A 21,222-nucleotide genomic window follows, 5' to 3' on the forward strand; every position below is an offset into this window, starting at 1 on the left:
GAATGAGTTTGACACCTGTGATCTAAATCAACCAAACCTTGACACTCTATTGTTGATTCACAGTTGAAACTGACTGGTTAAATTGAGATAAAAACCACTGATGACTTTTAACAAATTCAATCAAATCTCAACATTGATTCAACATGATTACAATGATGATGAAATAACATGGGAACAATATCAACCACTTTTTCTTGGAACAAGCAAGAAACAAGAAATGGCTTTGGTAACCCTAACCGTTACATTTTTGGAGTAATTTCAGATCTCTTGAAAATATATTTCAGCCGCCCTCGAATCTCCTTGGTTTTGAGACAATACACAAGTGGGTTCACAAGAGAGGGGCCCAGAGTAGAGCCAATGATTAGGCCATTTCTGTGAGAGAGCGTGAGAACCAAACCAACCCTGGTGACCAACATTAACAACACCTTGGGGATAAAGAAGCAAGCCACCACTATCATGTGAGAGACACAGGTGTTAAACGTTTTCCTCCTGTCTTTGGATGAAGACATGTGTATCACTACATAAACTATCTTCATGTATGAGAAGATTATCAAGGCTAAATTAACCCATAGTATGGCAGTACCCACAGCAGAAATTGCATTGAAATAATATGTAGGATTCACACATGCTGCTCTTACTAAGGCTGCATATTCACAAAAGCTGTATTGGAGTTTATTTGAGCCACAAAAGGGCAGATTGTTCACCAAGCCAGTCAACAAACTGGCTAACATGCAGCCTACTGCCCAAGTTGCTATTATAAGTAAACATACATTTGTATTAGTTAAGATAGTCTGATATCGAAGAGGATATGAAATTGCAATAAGGCGATCATAAGCCATCAGAGCAATAGCGAAGGGTTCCATAGCGCTTCCTAAATTAAATAGGAAGCACTGTATCATGCAGGGTGCATAGGGGACTCTTCTCTCCTCACCAAGGAGAACGTTAAGCATTGTAACACTAATGCCGCTGGTGTAGACTATGTCTACCATTGCTAGTGAGCAAATAAAAAAGTACATGGGGGTATGCAGAGGCTTGTTGAATGCTATGACACAAATGTTGGTGATGCTTCCGATCAGAATGAGAAAGAGGACGAACAAAATGGCTGCTCCCACCAGCTTTGGGTGTTGTACTTCATCCAATCCTGTGATGAGGAATTCTGTTACCGTATATGTTGTTCTGTTGTTTGGCTCCATGTTCCTGTAAAATAATTTACAAAAATAAGCAGCAAAAGATTGTAAATTGATCTACAGTGATATGCAGAATCTCTAATTGAGAGTGTGCCAGACATTTCTACAATGTAGGCCAACATCACCAACTCCCAGCACTTGCTTGAATATAGAAGCCATGTAACACTATCAGGACAGTATAACTCTGTGGTCACTGATACAGTTCACTTTGTATTTACTGCTACATGATGGAATATCTGTGAAAATAACTGCATAAAAACAGTCTGAATTGTCAAACTGGTGCATTGATTGTAACAGAAAATATATAATGAGAATCATCTAGAAAACATACTGTTGGTTACAAGGTCAAGTTTTGTTAATGGATTGTTAAATTCAATACTTACCAGGCCAGCCTTGTGCGCCAAGTTTCACACACAGCTGGTAGATGACACTCTGACCAGACTGGCATTGGATGTCTCTGAATTTATCCCCTTTCTGAACCACCTTCTCTCGGCCACTTGAGGAATCCCACGTCATGATTCTCATTAGACAACTACATACTGATTGGTATCAACAACATGTGTAAAAATTGCACACTTGAACATGCGTACATGCTGATTGGCTCAAAGGTCTATAAGGCACATAAAGACAGACATATTTTGAGTTGTCCTTTATCTGTAATTGCTTGAATTGGGCCCTACGTCCTTTCATGAGTGAACTGTAATCATAGAGAGCCAAATCCCTAATGAGACAACCCAATCTCTCTCATAAAACTTGCATTGATGACAATGGTGAATTCCATGCACAGATCTCAAGATAGGACCTTGTCCCGTGAAGACATCCCTCCCCCCTGCGCTTTATTCAGTCACAACCCATATTATCGGCACCCTTGATATAGATGAGCAAAAAATACTATAAAATAAACCATTGAAATACTGAACTATACTGTATGCACATTTTTTTATTGCTCAGAGAACAATATTTTCATTAATATGGCCTTTCATAGCTTCCTGTTTCACTGGGTTATAAAAATTAGGTAACACAAATGTAAAATCCATTTGTCATCCATCACCATAGAGAAAGGCAATGAACTCACAAATGATAATGTAACGATAGTCTTCGTCCTCCTCATCTGACGAGTAGGAAATGTCGGACCAATACGCAGCGTGGTGAGTATTCATATTTATTTGAATACTAAAATAAAGAACAAAACAATAAGCAGACGAAATAAACGAAGACGCAACAGTCCCAAAATAGTGAACACTAATACACACCAACAGGAACAAATCACCCACAAAACACACTACAAAACAGGCTACCTAAATATGGCTCCCAATCAGAGACAATGACAAACACCTGCCTCTGATTGAGAACCATATCAGGCCAAACGAAAACCCCACATAGAAACACAAAACATAGAACCCACCCAACTCACGCCCTGACCAACTAAAACAAAGAAAATACAAAAGAACTAGGGTCAGAACGTGACAGTACCCCCCCCTCCCCCCAAGGTGCGGACTCCGGCCGCAAAACCTGAACCAATAGGGGAGGGTCTGGGTGGGCATCTGTCCGCGGTGGCGGCTCTGGTGCTGGACGTGGACCCCACTCCACCATTGTCTTAGTCCGCTTTCGTAGTGTCCTTTGAGCGACGACCCTCGCCAACAACCTATGACTGGCAACCCTACTAAAGGGGCCCACGGGACTGAGGGACACCTCTGGACTGAAGGACGCCTCTGGACTGAGGGGCAGCTCTGGACTGAGGGGCAGCTCTGGACTGAGGGGCAGCTCCGGACTGAGGGGCAGCTCCGGACTGAAGGGCAGCTCCAGACTGAAGGGCAGCTCAGGACTGAAGGGCAGCTCAGGACTGAGGGGTAGCTCAGGACTGAAAGGCAAATCCAGACTGAAGGGCAGCTCCAGACTGGCAGGCGGCTCTGGCGGCTCCTGACTGGCGGGCGGCTCTGGCGGCTCCTGACTGGCGGGCGGCTCTGGCGGCTCCTGACTGGCGGGCGGCTCTGGCGGCTCCTGACTGGCGGGCGGCTCTGGCGGCTCCTGACTGGCGGGCGGCTCTGGCGACTCCTGACTGACGGACGGCTCTAGCGGCTCAGGACAAACGGACGGCTCTAGCGGCTCAGGACAGACGGGCGGCCCTGGCGGCTCAGGAGAGACGGGCAGCTCAGGCGGCGCTGGACAGACGGGCAGCTCAGGCGGCGCTGGACAGACGGGCAGCTCAGGCGACGCTGGACAGACGGGCAGCTCAGGCGGCGCTGGACAGACGGGCAGCTCAGGCGGCGCTGGACAGACGGGCAGCTCAGGCGGCGCTGGACAGACGGGCAGCTCAGGCGGCACTGGCACCACACACCAGGCCTACTGTGCGCCTCAGCAGGCCTGGTGCGTGGTGCCAGAACTGGTGGTACCGGGCTGGGGACACGCACCACTGGGCGAGTGCGAGGAGCAGGAACAGGGCATACTGGACCCTGGAGGCGCACAGTAGGCCTGGTGCGTGGTGCCGGAACTGGTGGTACCGGGCTGGGAACACGCACCTCAAGGCGTAATGGAACTGGAGGCCTGGTACGTGGAGCCGGTACCGGAGGGCTGGTGCGAGGGGCTGCCACAGGAGGACTGGTGCTTGGAGAAGGCACCGGATAGACCGGACTGTGGAGGCGCACTACAGGTCTCGAGCACCGAGCCTGCCCAACCCTACCTGGCTGAATGCTCCCCGTAGCCAGGCTAGTGCGGCGAGGTGGAATAGCCCGCACTGGGCTGTGCTGGCGAACCGGGGACACCATGCGTAGGGCTGGTGCCATGTACACCGGCCCGAGGAGACGCACTGGAGACCAGATGCGTAGAGCCGGCTTCATGGCACCTGGCTCGATGCCCACTCTAGCCCGGCCGATACGAGGCGCTGCTATGTACCGCACAGGGCTATGCACACGTACTGGAGACACCGTGCGCTCTTCCGCATAACACGGTGTCTGCCCGTACGCTCGCTCTCCACGGTAAGCACAGGGAGTTGGCTCAGGTCTCCTACCTGACTTAGCTACACTCCCCGTGTTCCCCCCCCAATACATTTTTGGGGCTGTCTCTCTGGCTTCCAGCCGCGTCTTCGTGCAGCCTCCTCATACCACCGCCTCTCCGCTTTCGCTGCCTCCAGCTCAGCCTTGGGGCGGCGATACTCTCCAGCTTGTGCCCAGGGTCCCTTGCCGTCCAGAATTTCCTCCCAGGTCCAGGAATCTTGCGATCGCTGCTGCTGCTGCTGCTGCTGCTGCTGCTGCTGCTGCTGCCCGTTACCACGCTGCTTGGTCCTGAAGTGGTGGGTGATTCTGTAACGATAGTCTTCTCCTCCACTTGGATTGGAACCGGGTGCTCTGGTCAGAGTAGATGAAAATACAGCTCTTAAGCCAGGCACACCAGTGGTGGGTTTGGCCTCAAAAGAAACTTGACCACAAGTGAATCTTCCAGCAAGACAATAACCCCAAGCAGATATAAAAATCCACAGCTAAATGTTTAATTGACCACAGAAATCAACATTTTGCAATATCCATCTGTCTCAGGACTTGAACCCCATTGAAACTTGTGTTTTGAATTGACGAGGGCAGTCCATAAGCGCAGATCGAAGGTTATCAAGAATCTGTAAAGATTCTGTTAGGAGGAATGGTCTAAAATCCCTCCAAATGTGTTCTTCAAACTAATAAAACATTATGAAAAAGGCAAAGTACCGTTATCCACGCATGGGGAAGGTGCACAAAGTACCGTTATCCACGCATGGGGAAGGTTCACAAAGTACCGTTATCCACGCATGGGGAAGGTGCACAAAGTACCGTTATCCACGCATGGGGAAGGTGCACAAAGTACCGTTATCCACGCACGGGGAAGGTGCACAAAGTACCGTTATCCACGCACGGGGAAGGTGCACAAAGTACCGCTATCCACGCACGGGGAAGGTGCACAAAGTACCGTTATCCACGCACGGGGAAGGTGCACAAAGTACCGTTATCCACGCACGGGGAAGGTGCACAAAGTACCGTTATCCACGCACGGGGAAGGTGCACAAAGTACCGTTATCCACGCACGGGGAAGGTGCACAAAGTACCGTTATCCACGCACGGGGAAGGTGCACAAAGTACCGTTATCCACGCACGGGGAAGGTGCACAAAGTACCGTTATCCACGCACGGGGAAGGTGCACAAAGTATTGAAAACACGGATGCCAGTCATTTTGACACCTATATCTTTTTTTTTTTTCTCTGAGCAATTGTATTAGTATAAAATAATATAGTTTTTCATTTTTTTTGTTGCATACAGTATACCGTAGCTCAGTATTTTTTGTTGCATACAGTTTACCGTAGCTCAGTATTTTTTGTTGCATACAGTATACCGTAGCTCAGTATTTTTTGTTGCATACAGTATACCGTAGCTCAGTATTTTTTGTTGCATACAGTATACCTGTCACGTTCCTGACCTTATTTCCTTTGTCTTGTCTTTGTTTAGTTGGTCAGGACGTGAGCTGGGTGGGCATTCTATGTTATGTGTTTCTATGTTGGGTTCGTTGTATTAGCCTGATATGGTTCTTAATCAGGGGCAGGTGTTTTACGTTTCCTCTGATTGAGAACCATATTAAGGTAGGCTGTTCTCACTGTTTGTTTGTGGGTGATTGTTCCTGTGTCAGTGTTTGTGCCACACGGGACTGTTTCGTTCGTTCGTTCGTTCGTTAGTGTGTTTCCTTCCTGTTCGTGCGTTCATGTTATATGTTCTCAAGTTCAGGTCTGTTAACGTCGTTTCTTGTTTTGTAGTTTGTTCTAGTGTTTTTTCGTGTTCGTCTTTCTTTAAATAAGCAAATATGTATTCAACCCACGCTTTGTTTTGGTCCGATCCATGCTCATCCTCAGACGAGGAGGAGGACGAGCGTTACAGAATCACCCACCAACCAAGGACCAAGCAGCGGGGTAACAGGCAGCGGCAGCAGGAGCAGAGTCTGGATTACACTACGTGGGAGGAGATCGACAGGTGGGCGATCGACCCAAGGAGAATGCCGGAGCCCGCCTGGGATTCTCTGGAGCAGTGTGAGGAGGGATACCGGCGTATGGAGGCAGCACGACGACGCGGTAGGAAGCCTGTGAGTCAGCCCAAAACAATTCTTGGGGGGGGGGCTACAAGGAAGTGTGGCGAAGTCAGGTAGGAGACCTGCGCCAACTCCCCGAGCTTACCGTGGAGAGCGAAAGTACGGGCAGACACCGTGTTATGCGGTAAAGCGCACGGTGTCTCCTGTACGTGTGCTTAGCCCGGTGCGGGTTATTCCACCTCCCCGCACTGGCCGGGCTAGATTGAGCATTGAGCCAGGTGCCATGAAGCCGGCTCAACGCGTCTGGTCTCCAGTGCGTCTCCTCGGGCCGGCATACATGGCACCAGCCTTACGCATGGTGTCCCCGGTTTCGCCAACACAGGTAAGGTTGGGCAGGCTTGGTGCTCAAGGGAGCCAGTATGCCTGCACGGTCCGGTATATCTGGCGCCACCTCCCCGCCCCAGCCCAGTACCACCAGTGCCAACACCACGCACCAGGCTTCCTGTGCGTCTCCAGAGCCCTGTTCCTCCTCCACGCACTAGCCCTGTGGTGCGTGTCTCCAGCCCGGTACCACCAGTTCCGGCACCACGCACCAGGCTTCCTGTGCGTCTCCAGAGCCCTGTTCCTCCTCCACGCACTAGCCCTGCGGTGCGTGTCTCCAGCCCGGTACCCCCAGTTCCGGCACCACGCACCAGGCCTACTGTGCGCCTCAGCTGGCCAGAGTCTGCCGTCTGCCCAGTTCTGCCTGCACTGCCTGTCTGCCCAGTGCCGCCTGCACTGCCCGTTTGCCCAGTGCCGCCTGCACTGCCTGTCTGCCCAGTGCCGTCTGCGCTATCCGTCTGCCCAGCGCCGTCTGAACTGCCCGTCTGTCCTGAGCCTTCAAAGCCGCCCGTCTGTCCTGAGCCTTCAAAGCCGTCCGTCTGTCCTGAGCCTTCAAAGCCGCCCGTCTGTCCTGAGCCTTCAAAGCCGCCCATCTGTCCTGAGCCTTCAGAGCCATCCGTCAGTCAGGAGCCGCTAGAGCCGCCCACCAGACAGGAGCACCCAGAGCCGCCCGCCAGACAGGAGCAGCCAGAGCCGCCCGCCAGACAGGAGCAGCCAGAGCCGCCCGCCAGACAGGAGCAGCCAGAGCCGGCCGCCAGACAGGAGCAGCCAGAGCCGCCCGCCACACAGGAGCAGCCAGAGCCGCCCGCCAGACAGGACCTGCCAGTGCCGTCCGCCAGCCATGACCTGCCAGTGCCGTCAGCCAGCCATGACCTGCCAGTGCCGTCAGCCAGCCATGACCTGCCAGTGCCGTCAGCCAGCCATGACCTGCCAGTGCCGTCAGCCAGCCATGACCTGCCAGTGCCGTCAGCCAGCCATGACCTGCCAGTGCCGTCAGCCAGCCATGACCTGCCAGAGCCGTCAGCCAGCCATGACCTGCCAGAGCCGTCAGCCAGCCATGACCTGCCAGAGCCGTCAGCCAGCCATGACCTGCCAGAGCCGTCAGCCAGCCATGACCTGTCAGAGCCGTCACTCAGTCCGGAGCTGCCCCTCATTCCGGTGCTGCCCCTCAGTCCGGTGTTGCCCCTCAGTCCGGTGTTGCCCCTTAGTCCGGTGCTGCCCCTTAATCCAGTGGGGTTTATATGGAGGGTCGACATTAAAAGGAGGCCACGGAAGCGGGGATTAACTATGGTGGGGTGGGGACCACGTCCAGAGCCAGAGCCGCCACCGTGGACAGATGCCCACCCAAACCCTCCCCTATAGGTTAAGGTTTTGCGGCCGGAGTCCGCACCTTGGGTGGGAAGGGACTGTCACGTTCCTGACCTTATTTCCTTTGTCTTGTCTTTGTTTAGTTGGTCAGGACGTGAGCTGGGTGGGCATTCTATGTTATGTGTTTCTATGTTGGGTTCGTTGTATTAGCCTGATATGGTTCTTAATCAGGGGCAGGTGTTTTACGTTTCCTCTGATTGAGAACCATATTAAGGTAGGCTGTTCTCACTGTTTGTTTGTGGGTGATTGTTCCTGTGTCAGTGTTTATGCCACACGGGACTGTTTCGTTCGTTCGTTAGTGTTAGTTTCCTTCCTGTTCGTGCGTTCATGTTATACAGTGGGGAGAACAAGTATTTGATACACTGACAATTGTGCAGGTTTTCCTACTTACAAAGCATGTAGAGGTCTGTAATTTTTTCATAGGTACACTTCAACTGTGAGAGAAGGAATCTAAAACAAAAATCCAGAAAATCACATTGTATGATTTTTAAGTAATTAATTTGCATTTTATTGCATGACATAAGTATTTGATACATCAGAAAAGCAGAACTGAATATTTGGTACAGAAACCTTAGTTTGCAATTACAGAGATCATACGTTTCCTGTAGTTCTTGACCAGGTTTGCACACACTGCAGCAGGGATTTTGGCCCACTCCTCCATACAGACCTTCTCCAGATCCTTCAGGTTTCGGGGCTGTCGCTGGGCAATACGGACTTTCGGCTCCCTCCAAAGATTTTCTATTGGGTTCAGGTCTGGAGACTGGCTAGGCCACTCCAGGACCTTGAGATGCTTCTTACGGAGCCACTCCTTAGTTGCCCTGGCTGTGTGTTTCGGGTCGTTGTCATGCTGGAAGACCCAGCCACGACCCATCTTCAATGCTCTTACTGAGGGAAGGAGGTTGTTGGTCAAGATCTCGCGATACATGGCCCCATCCATCCTCCCCTCAATACGGTGCAGTCGTCCTGTCCCCTTTGCAGAAAAGCATCCCCAAAGAATGATGTTTCCACCTCCATGCTTCACGGTTGGGATGGTGTTCTTGGGGTTGTACTCATCCTTCTATTCCTCCAAACACGGCGAGTGGAGTTTAGAGCAAAAAGCTCTATTTTTGTCTCATCAGACCACATGACCTTCTCCCATTCCTCCTCTGGATCATCCAGATGGTCATTGGCAAACTTCAGACGGGCCTGGACATGCGCTGGCTTGAGCAGGGGGACCTTGCGTGCGCTGCAGGATTTTAATCCATGACGGCGTAGTGTGTTACTAATGGTTTTCTTTGAGACTGTGGTCCCAGCTCTCTTCAGGTCATTGACCAGGTCCTGCCGTGTAGTTCTGGGCTGATCCCTCACATTCCTCATGATCATTGATGCCCCACGAGGTGAGATCTTGCATGGAGCCCCAGACCGAGGGTGATTGACCGTCATCTTGAACTTCTTCCATTTTCTAATAATTGTGCCAACAGTTGTTGCCTTCTCACCAAGCTGCTTGGCTATTGTCCTGTAGCCCATCCCAGCCTTGTACAGGTCTACAATTTATCCCTGATGTCCTTACACAGCTCTCTGGTCTTGGCCATTGTGGAGAGGTTGGAGTCTGTTTGATTGAGTGTGTGGACAGGTGTCTTTTATACAGGTAACGAGTTCAAACAGGTGCAGTTAATACAGGTAATGAGTGGAGAACAGGAGGGCTTCTTAAAGAAAAACTAACAGGTCTGTGAGAGCCGGAATTCTTACTGGTTGGTAGGTGATCAAATACTTATGTCATGCAATAAAATGCAAATTAATTACTTAAAAATCATACAATGTGATTTTCTGGATTTTTGTTTTAGATTCCGTCTCTCACAGTTGAAGTGTACCTATGATAAAAATGACAGACCTCTACATGCTTTGTAAGTAGGAAAACCTGCAAAATCGGCAGTGTATCAAATACTTGTTCTCCCCACTGTATGTTCTCAAGTTCAGGTCTGTTAACGTCGTTTCTTGTTTTGTAGTTTGTTCTAGTGTTTTTTCGTGTTCGTCTTTCTTTAAATAAACAAATATGTATTCAACCCACGCTGCGTTTTGGTCCGATCCATGCTCATCCTCAGACGAGGAGGAGGACGAGCGTTACAATACCGTAGCTCAGTATTTTTTGTTGCAAACAGTATACCGTAGCTCAGTATTTTTTGTTGCATACAGTATATCGTAGCTCAGTATTTTTTGTTGCATACAGTATACCGTAGCTCAGTATTTTTTGTTGCATACAGTATACCGTAGCTCAGTATTTTTTGTTGCATACAGTAGCTCAGTATTTTTTGTTGCATACAGTATACCGTAGCTCAGTATTTTTGTTGTTGCATACAGTATACCGTAGCTCAGTAGTTTTTGCTCATCTTTATCAAGAGTGCCAATCATTTTGGTCGTGACTATGTTTTTTAAAATTATGACTTAGGCTGCTACCTTTTTAATATTGTATTCCATTGAGCTCCCCTCTCTCTCAACCTTTCAATATCTGTGAGTAGGTTTTGTCATGTGATTCATTACTGTAGTCACCCTTTCACAGACAGTGCGGTTCCAGGGGATCATTAAGGGTCAACGCAAAAATATATTGTAATCCCAAGGCCCAGCTTGTCTAATGATATTAGTAAAGCATTTATACATTCCCTAGGAACAGAAAGCAGCAGCAGTCTGTTAAACCATCCCAGAGGGTTCCAGCATTAATAATTTGTTCAAGTAGGTAACAGCCCCATAGACTGTTCTGAGGTGTAAACAGACCAAAAGAACAACGTGTGTGTATAAGCGTTCATGATTAGCTTTCATAGCCCATTCATAACCATAATAGAAGCAACCATAGTTGGCTACTGTAGAAAAAGGCCAACACCATGATTTGGTTACCTTATCTTTCAACATAAAAAGTCAAATGACTTTTAAAAAGAGAATGCAATATATTATTTTAACTTCATAGTATACAGTATAATCTTCTGTAATTAGCACAATTCTTTATGACCCAAAATATAAACAATATTATTTGAGAATTCTTGGGCGTGTCAAAAGTGGTTGAAAGTCTGTGGTGTGATTGCAATGAAGACACACACCATTAGAATAAATACATTTTAGATAAACAAAAATGGACCACATGTAGAAGAAAAAATAGCTTAGTTGTTATTGCAGGCATAGTGAAATCATAACAGCAAAACAGAAACACAGACACGAGCACGCACACACACCTCACTAATCACACACAAGGGAACTTAGTGTATGAGAGAGACACTAATTAGACAGTAATCCTTCAAGACTTCATTTGTTGTATGTTGTTGAAAGACAGGGGTTGCCTCTGAGAATCATGTACACTTCTAACAAACTTCTGTGTTTTGCAAGAACATGAAACAACACGTCAATCCACCCTTATACACAGTAGCAACGTAGGTTTTATATACAGTATTTTTTTTTAAATGTATTTTGTTTGGATAAATCATCAGAGGAAGTTTTAATGGAACTAGAAAATTAAGTGACTACTTTTCAACTAGTACTGGAGGCCTATAGGTGCATGACAATCACAAAAGCACTAAACTCTTATGAAAAGTAGAGGCATTCTGTATCTCTCAAAGCTGTAGGTGGAGGTTATCCACAATGGGCTCCTTTTGTAGCTCAGTTGGTGCTTGTAACGCCAGGGTGGTGGGTTCAATTCCCAGGACCACCCATACATAAAATGTATGCATTCATGACTGTAAGTCGCTTTGGACAAATGTGTCTCGTAAATTACATATATATCATTTATTTATGTTCACATGATCCACCTAGTGTCCATGCAAAACGTATGAAATGTGACATGAGAGTACGGACTGGATTGACCGCCTGCCCACAGAGTGACTGCATTTGGTCTCCCCATTTAGTCAGATGCAGAGCCATGTATTAAGACTTGGGCCAACTTTTCAAATTCTGAATATTGTTCTAATTCTAGACAAAGTGGAACTGACAGCATTTTAGCAACATGACATTTGATTAAAATCTGAAGAATATTACTTATTTTTGTATTTATTTTTTACATTTTCTGACAAGCGAGCGCTTAGATATGGTCATTTTTACCTTTTCATAAATGTATAGAATGTTTAGGAATGACGTATAGTCAGACATTTTGTCACACCCTGACCATAGAGAGCCCTCAGTTCTCTATGGAGTTTAGGTCAGAGCGTGACTAGGGGGGTGTTCTAGTCATTGATTTTCTATGTGGCTGGGTTGTATGGTTTCCAATTAGAGGCAGCTGGTAATCGTTGCCTCTACTTGGGGATCATATTTAGGAAGCCCTTTTCTCCCACCTGCTTTGTGGGATATTGTGTTTGAGTTTGTGCTTGTTGCACCACTGATGTCACGTTTTCGTTGTTGGTTTATTGTTTTTTGTTTGAAGTTTTCACCGTAATAAAGATGTGGAACTCTACACACGCTGCGCCTTGGTCCGTCCATTACAACAACCGTGACACATTTGTGAAAATTCTATTGCAATATAGAGTGGGAAAGCAGCCGTCTGTTTGGACAATTAATAGACACTGCAGTAAATAAAACCGAATAAAAACATCTGTCCTGTCCAGGGCCGGAGTCTACACAGACCGGTATGCATTAGCCAATTAGAGCTACAGTAGGCGTATGTGCAAATAAACCATTTGCCACACGGGCCTGTCATCGTTCACTTTGAACTGGACTGTGTGTTTACAGGCAGTTGCAACAGCGCAACTTCAGATCTTTAGAACACATTCGGCAAAAGCCACAAAATACACCTGAATGGATTTCTGCCAGTGGAGGCTGCTGAGGGGAGGACGGGTCATGATAATGGCTGGAATGGAGTCAATGGAATGGTATCAAATACATATGGTGTTCATGGGTTTGATACCATTCCATTCACTCCATTCCAGCCATTATCATGACCCGTCCTCCCCTCAGCAGCCTCCACTGATTTCTGCAAATATGTAAATACCATGGGAGTCCTCTTACATTTGGAAACTTCATAATTCTACTTATCAAACAACCATGAAAAGGTAGGCTCTCTCCCCCTCAGTTACCTATGCACATCAACAACATCAAGATCAACAACTAATGCTAAACAGAGCGAGATGAGCTAACATCTAACCAGGGAACATTAAATAAACCCTCTCAAACGTTTTTCAGCTAATTGGCTGTCAAAATTGCACTGATGAATGATGGGGAATAGTAGCCTGCTCGTCCTTCTGCAGCTTGCCTGCCAATGCATGCTTGTCCCATCCCACGTTTGACGACTGAATCGGAACTTGCCTGCCTGCCCACCCATTTGATCGATGCCAAATAGATTTGATTGACAAATAAGAGATATGCTAACTGTTGATAACAGTTATTCAAGTTCAGCATAACTAGCTAGCTAGCAAAGCGATTCACATTGCTTGCTAGCTAACCAAATGACACCTGCCACATCTCTGGCTGTAGCCAATTAAAAACGATATGAGGGGAAAAAGTTGGTCACTCACCCACTCCTTCAATGATATGACATCCGCGCAGCAGCTAGCTAGCTAACGCTAGGCTCTGTGTTTTTTGCATGCTAAATAAACAGCTAGGTCCATAAATAGAGCATTCTACTCAATCATTTGTCTCTGAACGCTGCTTAAGATTTAATCAAAAGTGCATTACAGTGGATTGGAAATACAATGACATTCAAAAGGAGGGAAATAATTAGCAGGAAAACCTTTAATCATCATTGTGATGTCACCAGATTGACTTTAGATGCAGTATACATTTTGTTATTATTATTTTTATTATTTTTATTTTATTTTTATGAACACAACAAATACAAAAACCGAAATATACAAACAAGAGTACATGTCAAGATATATTTTCAATTTGTCAAAACGTTTTATGGTGTGTATTGCTTTTTTGTTTTTACATTTACTGATCATTTCAAAATAATATTTAAATTCTATCAGATCAGATGTTCAGGAGTCTTATGGCTTGGGGGTAGAAACTGTTTAGAAGCCTCTTGGACCTAGACTTGGTGCTCCAGTACCGCTTGCTGTGCGGTAGTAGAGAGAACAGTCTATGACTAGGGTGGCTGGAGTCTTTGACAATTTTCAGGGACTTCCTCTGACACCGCCTGGCATAGAGGTCCTGGATGGCAGGAAGCTTGGCCCCAGAGACATACTGGGCCGTACGCACTACCCTCTGCAGTGCTTTTCAGTCAGAGGCCGAGCAGTTGCTATACCAGGCAGTGATGCAACCCGTCAGGCTGTTCTCGATGGTGCAGCTGTAGTACCTTTTGAGGATCTGAGGACCCATGCCAAATCTTTTCAGTCTCCTGAGGGGGAATAGGTTTTGTCGTGCCCTCTTCACGACTGTCTTGGTGTGCTTGGACCATGTTCGTTTGTTGGTAACGTGGACACCAAGGACCTTGACGCTCTCAACCTGCTCCACTACAGCCCCTTCGATGAGAATGGGGGTGTGCTCGTCCCTCCTTTCATTGTAGTCCACAATCATCTCATTTGTCTTGATCACGTTGCGGGAGAGGTTGTTGTCCTTGCACCCCACAGTCAGGTCTTTGACCTCCTCCCTATAGGTTGTCTCGTCGTTGTCGGTGATCAGGCCTACCACTGTTGTGTCATCGCCAAACTTAATGATGGTGTTGGAGTCGTGCCTGGCCGTGCAGTCATGAGTGAACAGGGAGTACAGGAGGGGATTGAGCACGCAGCCCTGAGTGGCCCCCGTGTTGAGGATCAGCGTGGTGGATGTGTTGCTACCTACTCTTACCACCTGGGGGCGGCTCGTCAGGAAGTCCAGGATCCAGTTGCAGAGGGAGGTGTTTAGTTCCAGGGTCCTTAACTTATTGATGAGCTTTGAGGGCACTATGGTGTTGAACGCTGAGCTGTAGTCAATGAATAGCATTCTCACATAGGTGTTCCTTTTGTCCAGGTGTGAAAGGGCAGTATGGAGTGCAATAGAGATTGCATCATCTGTGGATCTGTTTGGGCGGTATGCAAGTTGGAGTGGGTCTAGAGTTTCTGGGATAATGGTGTTGATGTGAGCCATGACCAGCCTTTCAAAGCACGTTATGGCTACAGACGTGTGTGCTACGGGTCGGTAGTCATTTAGGCAGGTTAGGCCAGTCCAACTAGCATGTGTAAAACCTTTAGTGACATCATATTCCAATCATTCAGAATAGTTTGATTTAGCAACCACTGAAAGCCTAGTATTTTCCTTATTCTTTAGGGACATATCCATGTTCCTGCTTTGGCCGCAAGGGAAATTATTATTATGTAGATATATTATAATCTCAGTTTGATATCAAGGATATGGTTGGTTGTTGGGTCTCTACCCAGGAGGTTCTCAGGTGAACCAAACATGTATAAATATCCCATGCCATCATAGAGAGGGTAGCCATTGGATCTCCAGGTGAGCTCATCCAAAGGAAGGAGTTAGGTGTCTTAAAGTTTCAGATGTAGAACAGTATCATCTCACTGTGTGGTATCATGTATCATCTCACTGTGTGGTATCATGTATCATCTCACTGTGTGGTATCATGTATCATCTCACTGTGTGGCTATACATGCAGTATCCTGATAGCGTCAGGATTGTTGATATGAAAACATTCAATGAGTAGTATATTAGAACAGGATGATGATACTTTATGTAAAAATCATGATTCTGTTTGAAGAGATTATCACGATTCAATATAATCAATCATAGCATTATTTTTTGTTTGCTGTGTTTTCTCATTGTTTTGAGTATATTTAATTCATGACCACTTTTTCTGATTTGAAAATTAAGAAATGTAAGAGAATGAGAATTGAGAATGTGCTTATAGCTTTTGGTGCTTAAATGTTGTAAGATTGATTTAGAGCAGTTATTTAGTAAAGCAGCAGTCATAATGGCATAAGAAGTGCAGGTTCATAAGTCTGGTTGAATGACACCTATTTTTTCCCTTGTAGCTGTTTGGACCTTCGAGGGACAGTGGAATATGTCCTTGGGAAATGTCTCTGGCAAAATAATACATACATTTGTCATTGGTGGTTTTGACACAATTGACAGACCTCTGACAGTGGGGATTGTAATTCTGTGTTTCTATCTCCTAGTCATGCTTGCTAATGTGGCAAATATATGTTTTATCCTTCATGATAAGCGTTTGCACAAGCCAATGTATCTTCTGATTTGCAACCTTGCTGTAGTTGATATGCTGTACAGCTCCAGTGCCAGTCCAACTATGATTGGTGTGCTGGTAGCTGGTGATAAAACCATAGCTTATGTGTCATGCTTCATTCAGATGTTTGTTTTCCACCTGGGGGGCGTAATGGAGATGTTTGCTATCTCTGTCATGGCTTTTGATCGTTTGATTGCAATCTCTAGTCCACTGAGGTATCAAAGTATCCTCACCAATGTTCGTACTCTGGTTCTGACCGGTGCTCTGTGGGTGGTTGCCTGTGCTTTTGTGGCTGTTATGCCTGCCACTGTGTTATCTCTCCCTTACTGCCACTCAACCCTCAAATACACCTTCTGTGATTATGCTGCGTTAGTGAGAGCCACTTGTGTCGATCCTAGCTACTATTTTAATATGATAACCATTGTCACCTCCTTTCTCCTGTTTGGTACATTCTGTTTTATTTGCCTGTCCTACATATGGATCATATTTGCCATGGTTAAAATGTCCTCCAAGAACGACAAGAGGAAGATGTACAGTACTTGCTTCAGTCACTTGATAGTGGTAGTGTGTTATTACGTTCCTTTATTTGTACGTATAGTCTTGACCAGGCTAGGTGTGGTGCTGACCTTGGAAGAGCGTCATGGCTTGATGATCGGGGCTATTCTCGGGCCCTCTCTTGTTAATCCCTTTGTATACTGTTTTAGAACCAAAGAGATCAAAAACAAAATGTTGAAGATGTTTAACAAAGTTGCGCCCACTGAATAAAAAAAAAAGGTTTAATGAAGTCATCCCCTTGTTGTGTAGCCTACTGTATGAGTGAATGTGTAAAAACATGTCTGTTACCGTGCTCTATAGAAGCATGCTGGCCTATGTTTTAATTTCACCTGTATTATGTTCTCTATTGGCAATAGCAGACATCAGGTATAAATCAATACAAATCAGGTGTCAAATCCCCTGTTAATATATTAAAATGTAAGAAAAATATAGATATTATATATAGATAGGATGTGTTAGAGAAACACTACACAAAGTATTCCTACAAATCTGTGCACTAGAACAATATGGACACTGTGCTCTAAAAACAATAAGAACACAACCAAAAGGAGATCTATGACCCAAAGCCACTATTTCACCAACATTATCAGTAGTGGGAGAATAATACTGCATATTAACTCCACATTATCAGTAGTGGGAGAATAATACTGCATATTAACTCCACATTATCAGTAGTGGGAGAATAATACTGCATATTAACTACACATTATCAGTAGTGGGAGAATAATACTGCATATTAACTCCACATTATCAGTAGTGGGAGAATAATACTGCATATTAACTCCACATTATGCTTTGCTTTGCTTTATATTGGCCAGGTTGCAATTGTAAATGAGAACTTGTTCTCAACTTGCCTACCTGGTTAAATAAAGGTGAAATGAAAAATAAAAAATAATCAGTAGTGGGAGAATAACACTGCATTTTAACTCCACATGAAAACTAGGAACATGTATCCTCTTGACTGGAACAGTATCAGCCCCTTCATTTGCTTTCATGTTTGAATCATCCTTCTGTCAGGTGGCCTAACTCTGATGCATGGTATTGCGACATCTGTCTCTTCAGATAACACTCAAAATCGTCAACACATCATTAACCTAGCTCAATTAGCTGTGGAACACCTGAGCACTGCTACAGTGCTAGCCAACACTCCTGCGGTATCTGTGGTTTCATTTCAGACTAACTAGCACAACTGAATGATGGATGCAACAGTACACACTTATTTTGTAGTATACTTTATAAAGAGTAAATAAATTGCACATAGGGTTTAGTTTACTCAACGTAGGCAATACAAATAGATTGTGTGATGTCTTAGATTTTCCCTGAGAATGTTTTTTGCAATATTATATGAGAATGGTGTTGTTTTTCTTACAATAAATGACCAGTTTGATTTTGTTTTTATACATCACAATACATCTAAGTCATTTAGCCGACACATCATCCAGAATGACTGGCTAAAATGTAAATCCTCCCTGTCTAGGCCTAGTCCCTGTCCCTGGAGTGATTCAAGGACTCATTAGTCAGTTAATATTCCATTATCTCATGTGTAATTTAAATCTCAGGACACTTTAATGACATGGGGCTGCTTTTAGATCTGACAGCGTTAGTTAGTCAAATTATTTATTTTGATGCATATAGTGTCAGCATGATATCTTTTGAGACATACATTTGAAAATAAAGCAGGACTGTTCTTTCTGACCTGCAAACAACTTCATGGTCATGATTATAACCCCCATATGACATGCAAAGTAAAGAAAAAAATCCCGCCTTGACGTGGTCACGATAAAGACGTCTTAATCTGGTTGTAATTTGGTTACCTGAAGTCACATGTCATTTTTTTTTATCCGAAATGAATGTAATCGTAATGTTGCGTCCCTATCGTGTCCATGGGAGCTGACTGCAGTACCAGTTTTTTTTGCTGGGTTTCACACTCATATAGTTGTACATTAGTTGTCAATGTAAAATGAGTGTTACTCATTAAGACTGGCTCTCTTTCAATTACATTTACATTTACATTTAAGTCATTTAGCAGACGCTCTTATCTAGAGCGACTTACAAATTGGATTATTCGTTACATGGGGGTTCGCTAGGACCGCCTACTCTCTTGAAGCACCTATCAAAAGCGTATGTTGGAAACAGACAGTTAGAGTGGCGAATGAGGTGAGACCCTCACTTCCAAAAAAATAACCACTCTCCCACCCTCTGCTTATTCTCGCTTTCCTCGTATCAACTGAATATCTGTTTGCCTGCTGAACTGCTCACAAGGGAACCATGAAGGATATCATTGCCGAGCGTAGGTGTTCAGACCCTGTTGAGTACTAACTGGAAGGTTTTTGTTTTAGTGTAGAAATTCCTTTTCAAATTCTCAGTCTCTGTCGGTAGCTAGATTCACTGCTAGCAGTTGAGACTCGGTGAGCCCACACTGCAAGGCTTAAGCTAACTTGGCTAGCTTGCTGAAAGGCAACTAACCTCACTAGCAGTGGTGTAAAGTACATAAGTAAAAGTACTTTAAAGTACTGCTTAAATTGTTTCCTGGGTTATCTGTACTTGATTTTACTATTTATATTTTTGACAACTTTTACTTCTACTTCACTACATTCCTAAAGAAAATCATATATGTTTTACTCCATTCATTTTCCCTGACACCCAAAAGTAGTTGTAGTGGCTTCCGTCGGTAGAAGGAGAGGAGGACCAAAGCCCAGCTTATGTATCCATATTTATTGGAATACTTTTTCTATAATAAACAAAACAATAACCAGACGAAAACCCAACGAAGCTACAGTCCCGAACTAGAGAACACAAAAACAGATGAACGCAAGAACAGGAACAATCACCCACAAACCAACAGTGAAAACAGGCTACCTTAATATGGTTCCCAATCAGAGACAACGTAAAACACCTGCCTCTGATTGAGAACCATATCAGGCCAATAAGACAAACCTAAACAAAGAAACACATAACATAGACTACACCCACCCAGCGCACGTCCTGACCAACTAAAGAAAGACTAACCAAAGGAAATAAGGTCAGGAACGTGACAGTACCCCCCCCCCCCAAGGTGCGGACTCCGGCCGCAAAACCTGAACCTATAGGGGAGGGTCTGGGTGGGCATCTGTCCATGGTGGCGGCTCTGGCGCTGGACGTGGCCCCCACCCCACCATAGTTAATCCCCGCTTCCCTGGCCTCCTCGGAATGGCGACCCTCCAAAATAACCCCACTGTACTGATGGGCGCCTCTGGACAGAGGGGCAGCTCCGGACTGAGGGGCAGCTCCGGACTGAGGGGCAGCTCCGGACTGAGGGGCAGCTCATGACTGAGAAGTAGGTCATGACTGAGAAGTAGGTCATGACTGAGGGGTAGCTCATGACTGAGGGGTAGCTCATGACTGAGGGGTAGCTCATGACTGAGGAGTAGCTCATGACCGAGGGGTAGCTCATGACCGAGGGGTAGTTCATGACTGAGGGGTAGCTCATTACTGAGGGGTAGCTCATGACTGAGGGGTAGCTCATGACTGAGAGGTAGCTCATGACTGAGGGGTAGCTCATGATTGAAGGGCAGCTCATGATTGAAGGGCAGCTCATGACTGAGGGGTAGCTCATGGCTGAATGGCAGCTCAGGCAGCTCCTGACTGGCGGGCGGCTCAGGCAGCTCCTGACTGAAGGGCAGCTCATGACTGAAGGGCAGCTCAGACAGCTCCTGACTGGCGGGCGGCTCTGGCAGCTCCTGACTGGCGGGCGGCTCTGGCAGCTCCTGACTGGCGGGCGGCTCTGGCAGCTCCTGACTGGCGGGCGGCTCTGGCAGCTCCTGACTGACGGACGGCTCTAGCGGCTCCTGACTGACGGATGGCTCTAGCGGCTCCTGACTGACGGACGGCTCTCGCGGCTCAGGACAGACGGGCGGCTTTGACGGCTCAGGACAGACGGGCAGCTCTGACGACTCCGGACAGACGGGCGGCTCAGACGGCGCTGGGCAGACGGGCAGCGCAGGCGGCGCTGGGCAGACGGGAGGCTCTGACGGCTCCGGACAGACGGACGGCTCAGACGGCGCTGGGCAGACGGGCAGCGCAGGCGGTGCTGGGCAGACGGGCAGCACAGGCGGCGCTGGGCAGACGGCAGACTCTGGCCTGCTGAGGCGCACAGTAGGCCTGGTGCGTGGTGCCGGAACTGGTGGTACCGGGCTGGAGACACGCACCACAGGGCGAGTGCGTGGAGCAGCAACAGGGCGTACAGGGCTCTGGAGACACACAGGAGGCTTGGTGCGTGGTGCCGGAACTGGTGGTACCGGGCTGGAGACACGCACCACAGGGCGAGTGCGTGGAGGAGGAACAGGGCTCTGGAGACGCACTGGAAGCCTGGTGCATGGTGCCGGAACTGGTGGTACCAGGCTGGAGACACGCACCACAGGGCGAGTGCATGGAGGAGGAACAGAGCTTACACACCCATGAGAAGTGGGTGATGCCGTATGCTTTCCCTCCTCATCTTTGAGCCCCTCGATGACCAGTTATTTTCCGGTCGGCAGTTACAACCCTGCTTATGACCAGTGCTGGCAGCTATCTTCATACAGGGCCTTTACCCAA

General features: G+C 46.8%; 2 protein-coding genes across 2 annotated transcripts; one reads left to right on the plus strand and one right to left on the minus strand.

The window, feature by feature from the left end:
- Positions 1 to 280: 280 nt before the first annotated feature.
- Positions 281 to 1,703, minus strand: LOC139548487 (putative olfactory receptor 2B8). Its single transcript, XM_071358185.1, has 4 exons — positions 1,571 to 1,703; positions 932 to 1,042; positions 415 to 751; positions 281 to 299 (listed from the first exon to the last, which is right to left on the minus strand). The coding sequence occupies exons 1-4, from the start codon at positions 1,701 to 1,703 to the stop codon at positions 281 to 283; spliced, it is 600 nt and encodes a 199-aa protein (XP_071214286.1).
- Positions 1,704 to 15,915: 14,212 nt separating this feature from the next.
- Positions 15,916 to 16,860, plus strand: LOC139548489 (olfactory receptor 1M1-like). Its single transcript, XM_071358186.1, has one exon. It carries the CDS (start codon positions 15,916 to 15,918, stop codon positions 16,858 to 16,860), a length of 945 nt encoding a protein of 314 aa, XP_071214287.1.
- The last annotated feature ends 4,362 nt before the right edge of the window (positions 16,861 to 21,222 follow it).

This window comes from Salvelinus alpinus, chromosome 21 (assembly GCF_045679555.1).
Source record: "Salvelinus alpinus chromosome 21, SLU_Salpinus.1, whole genome shotgun sequence".
NCBI lineage: Eukaryota > Metazoa > Chordata > Actinopteri > Salmoniformes > Salmonidae > Salvelinus > Salvelinus alpinus.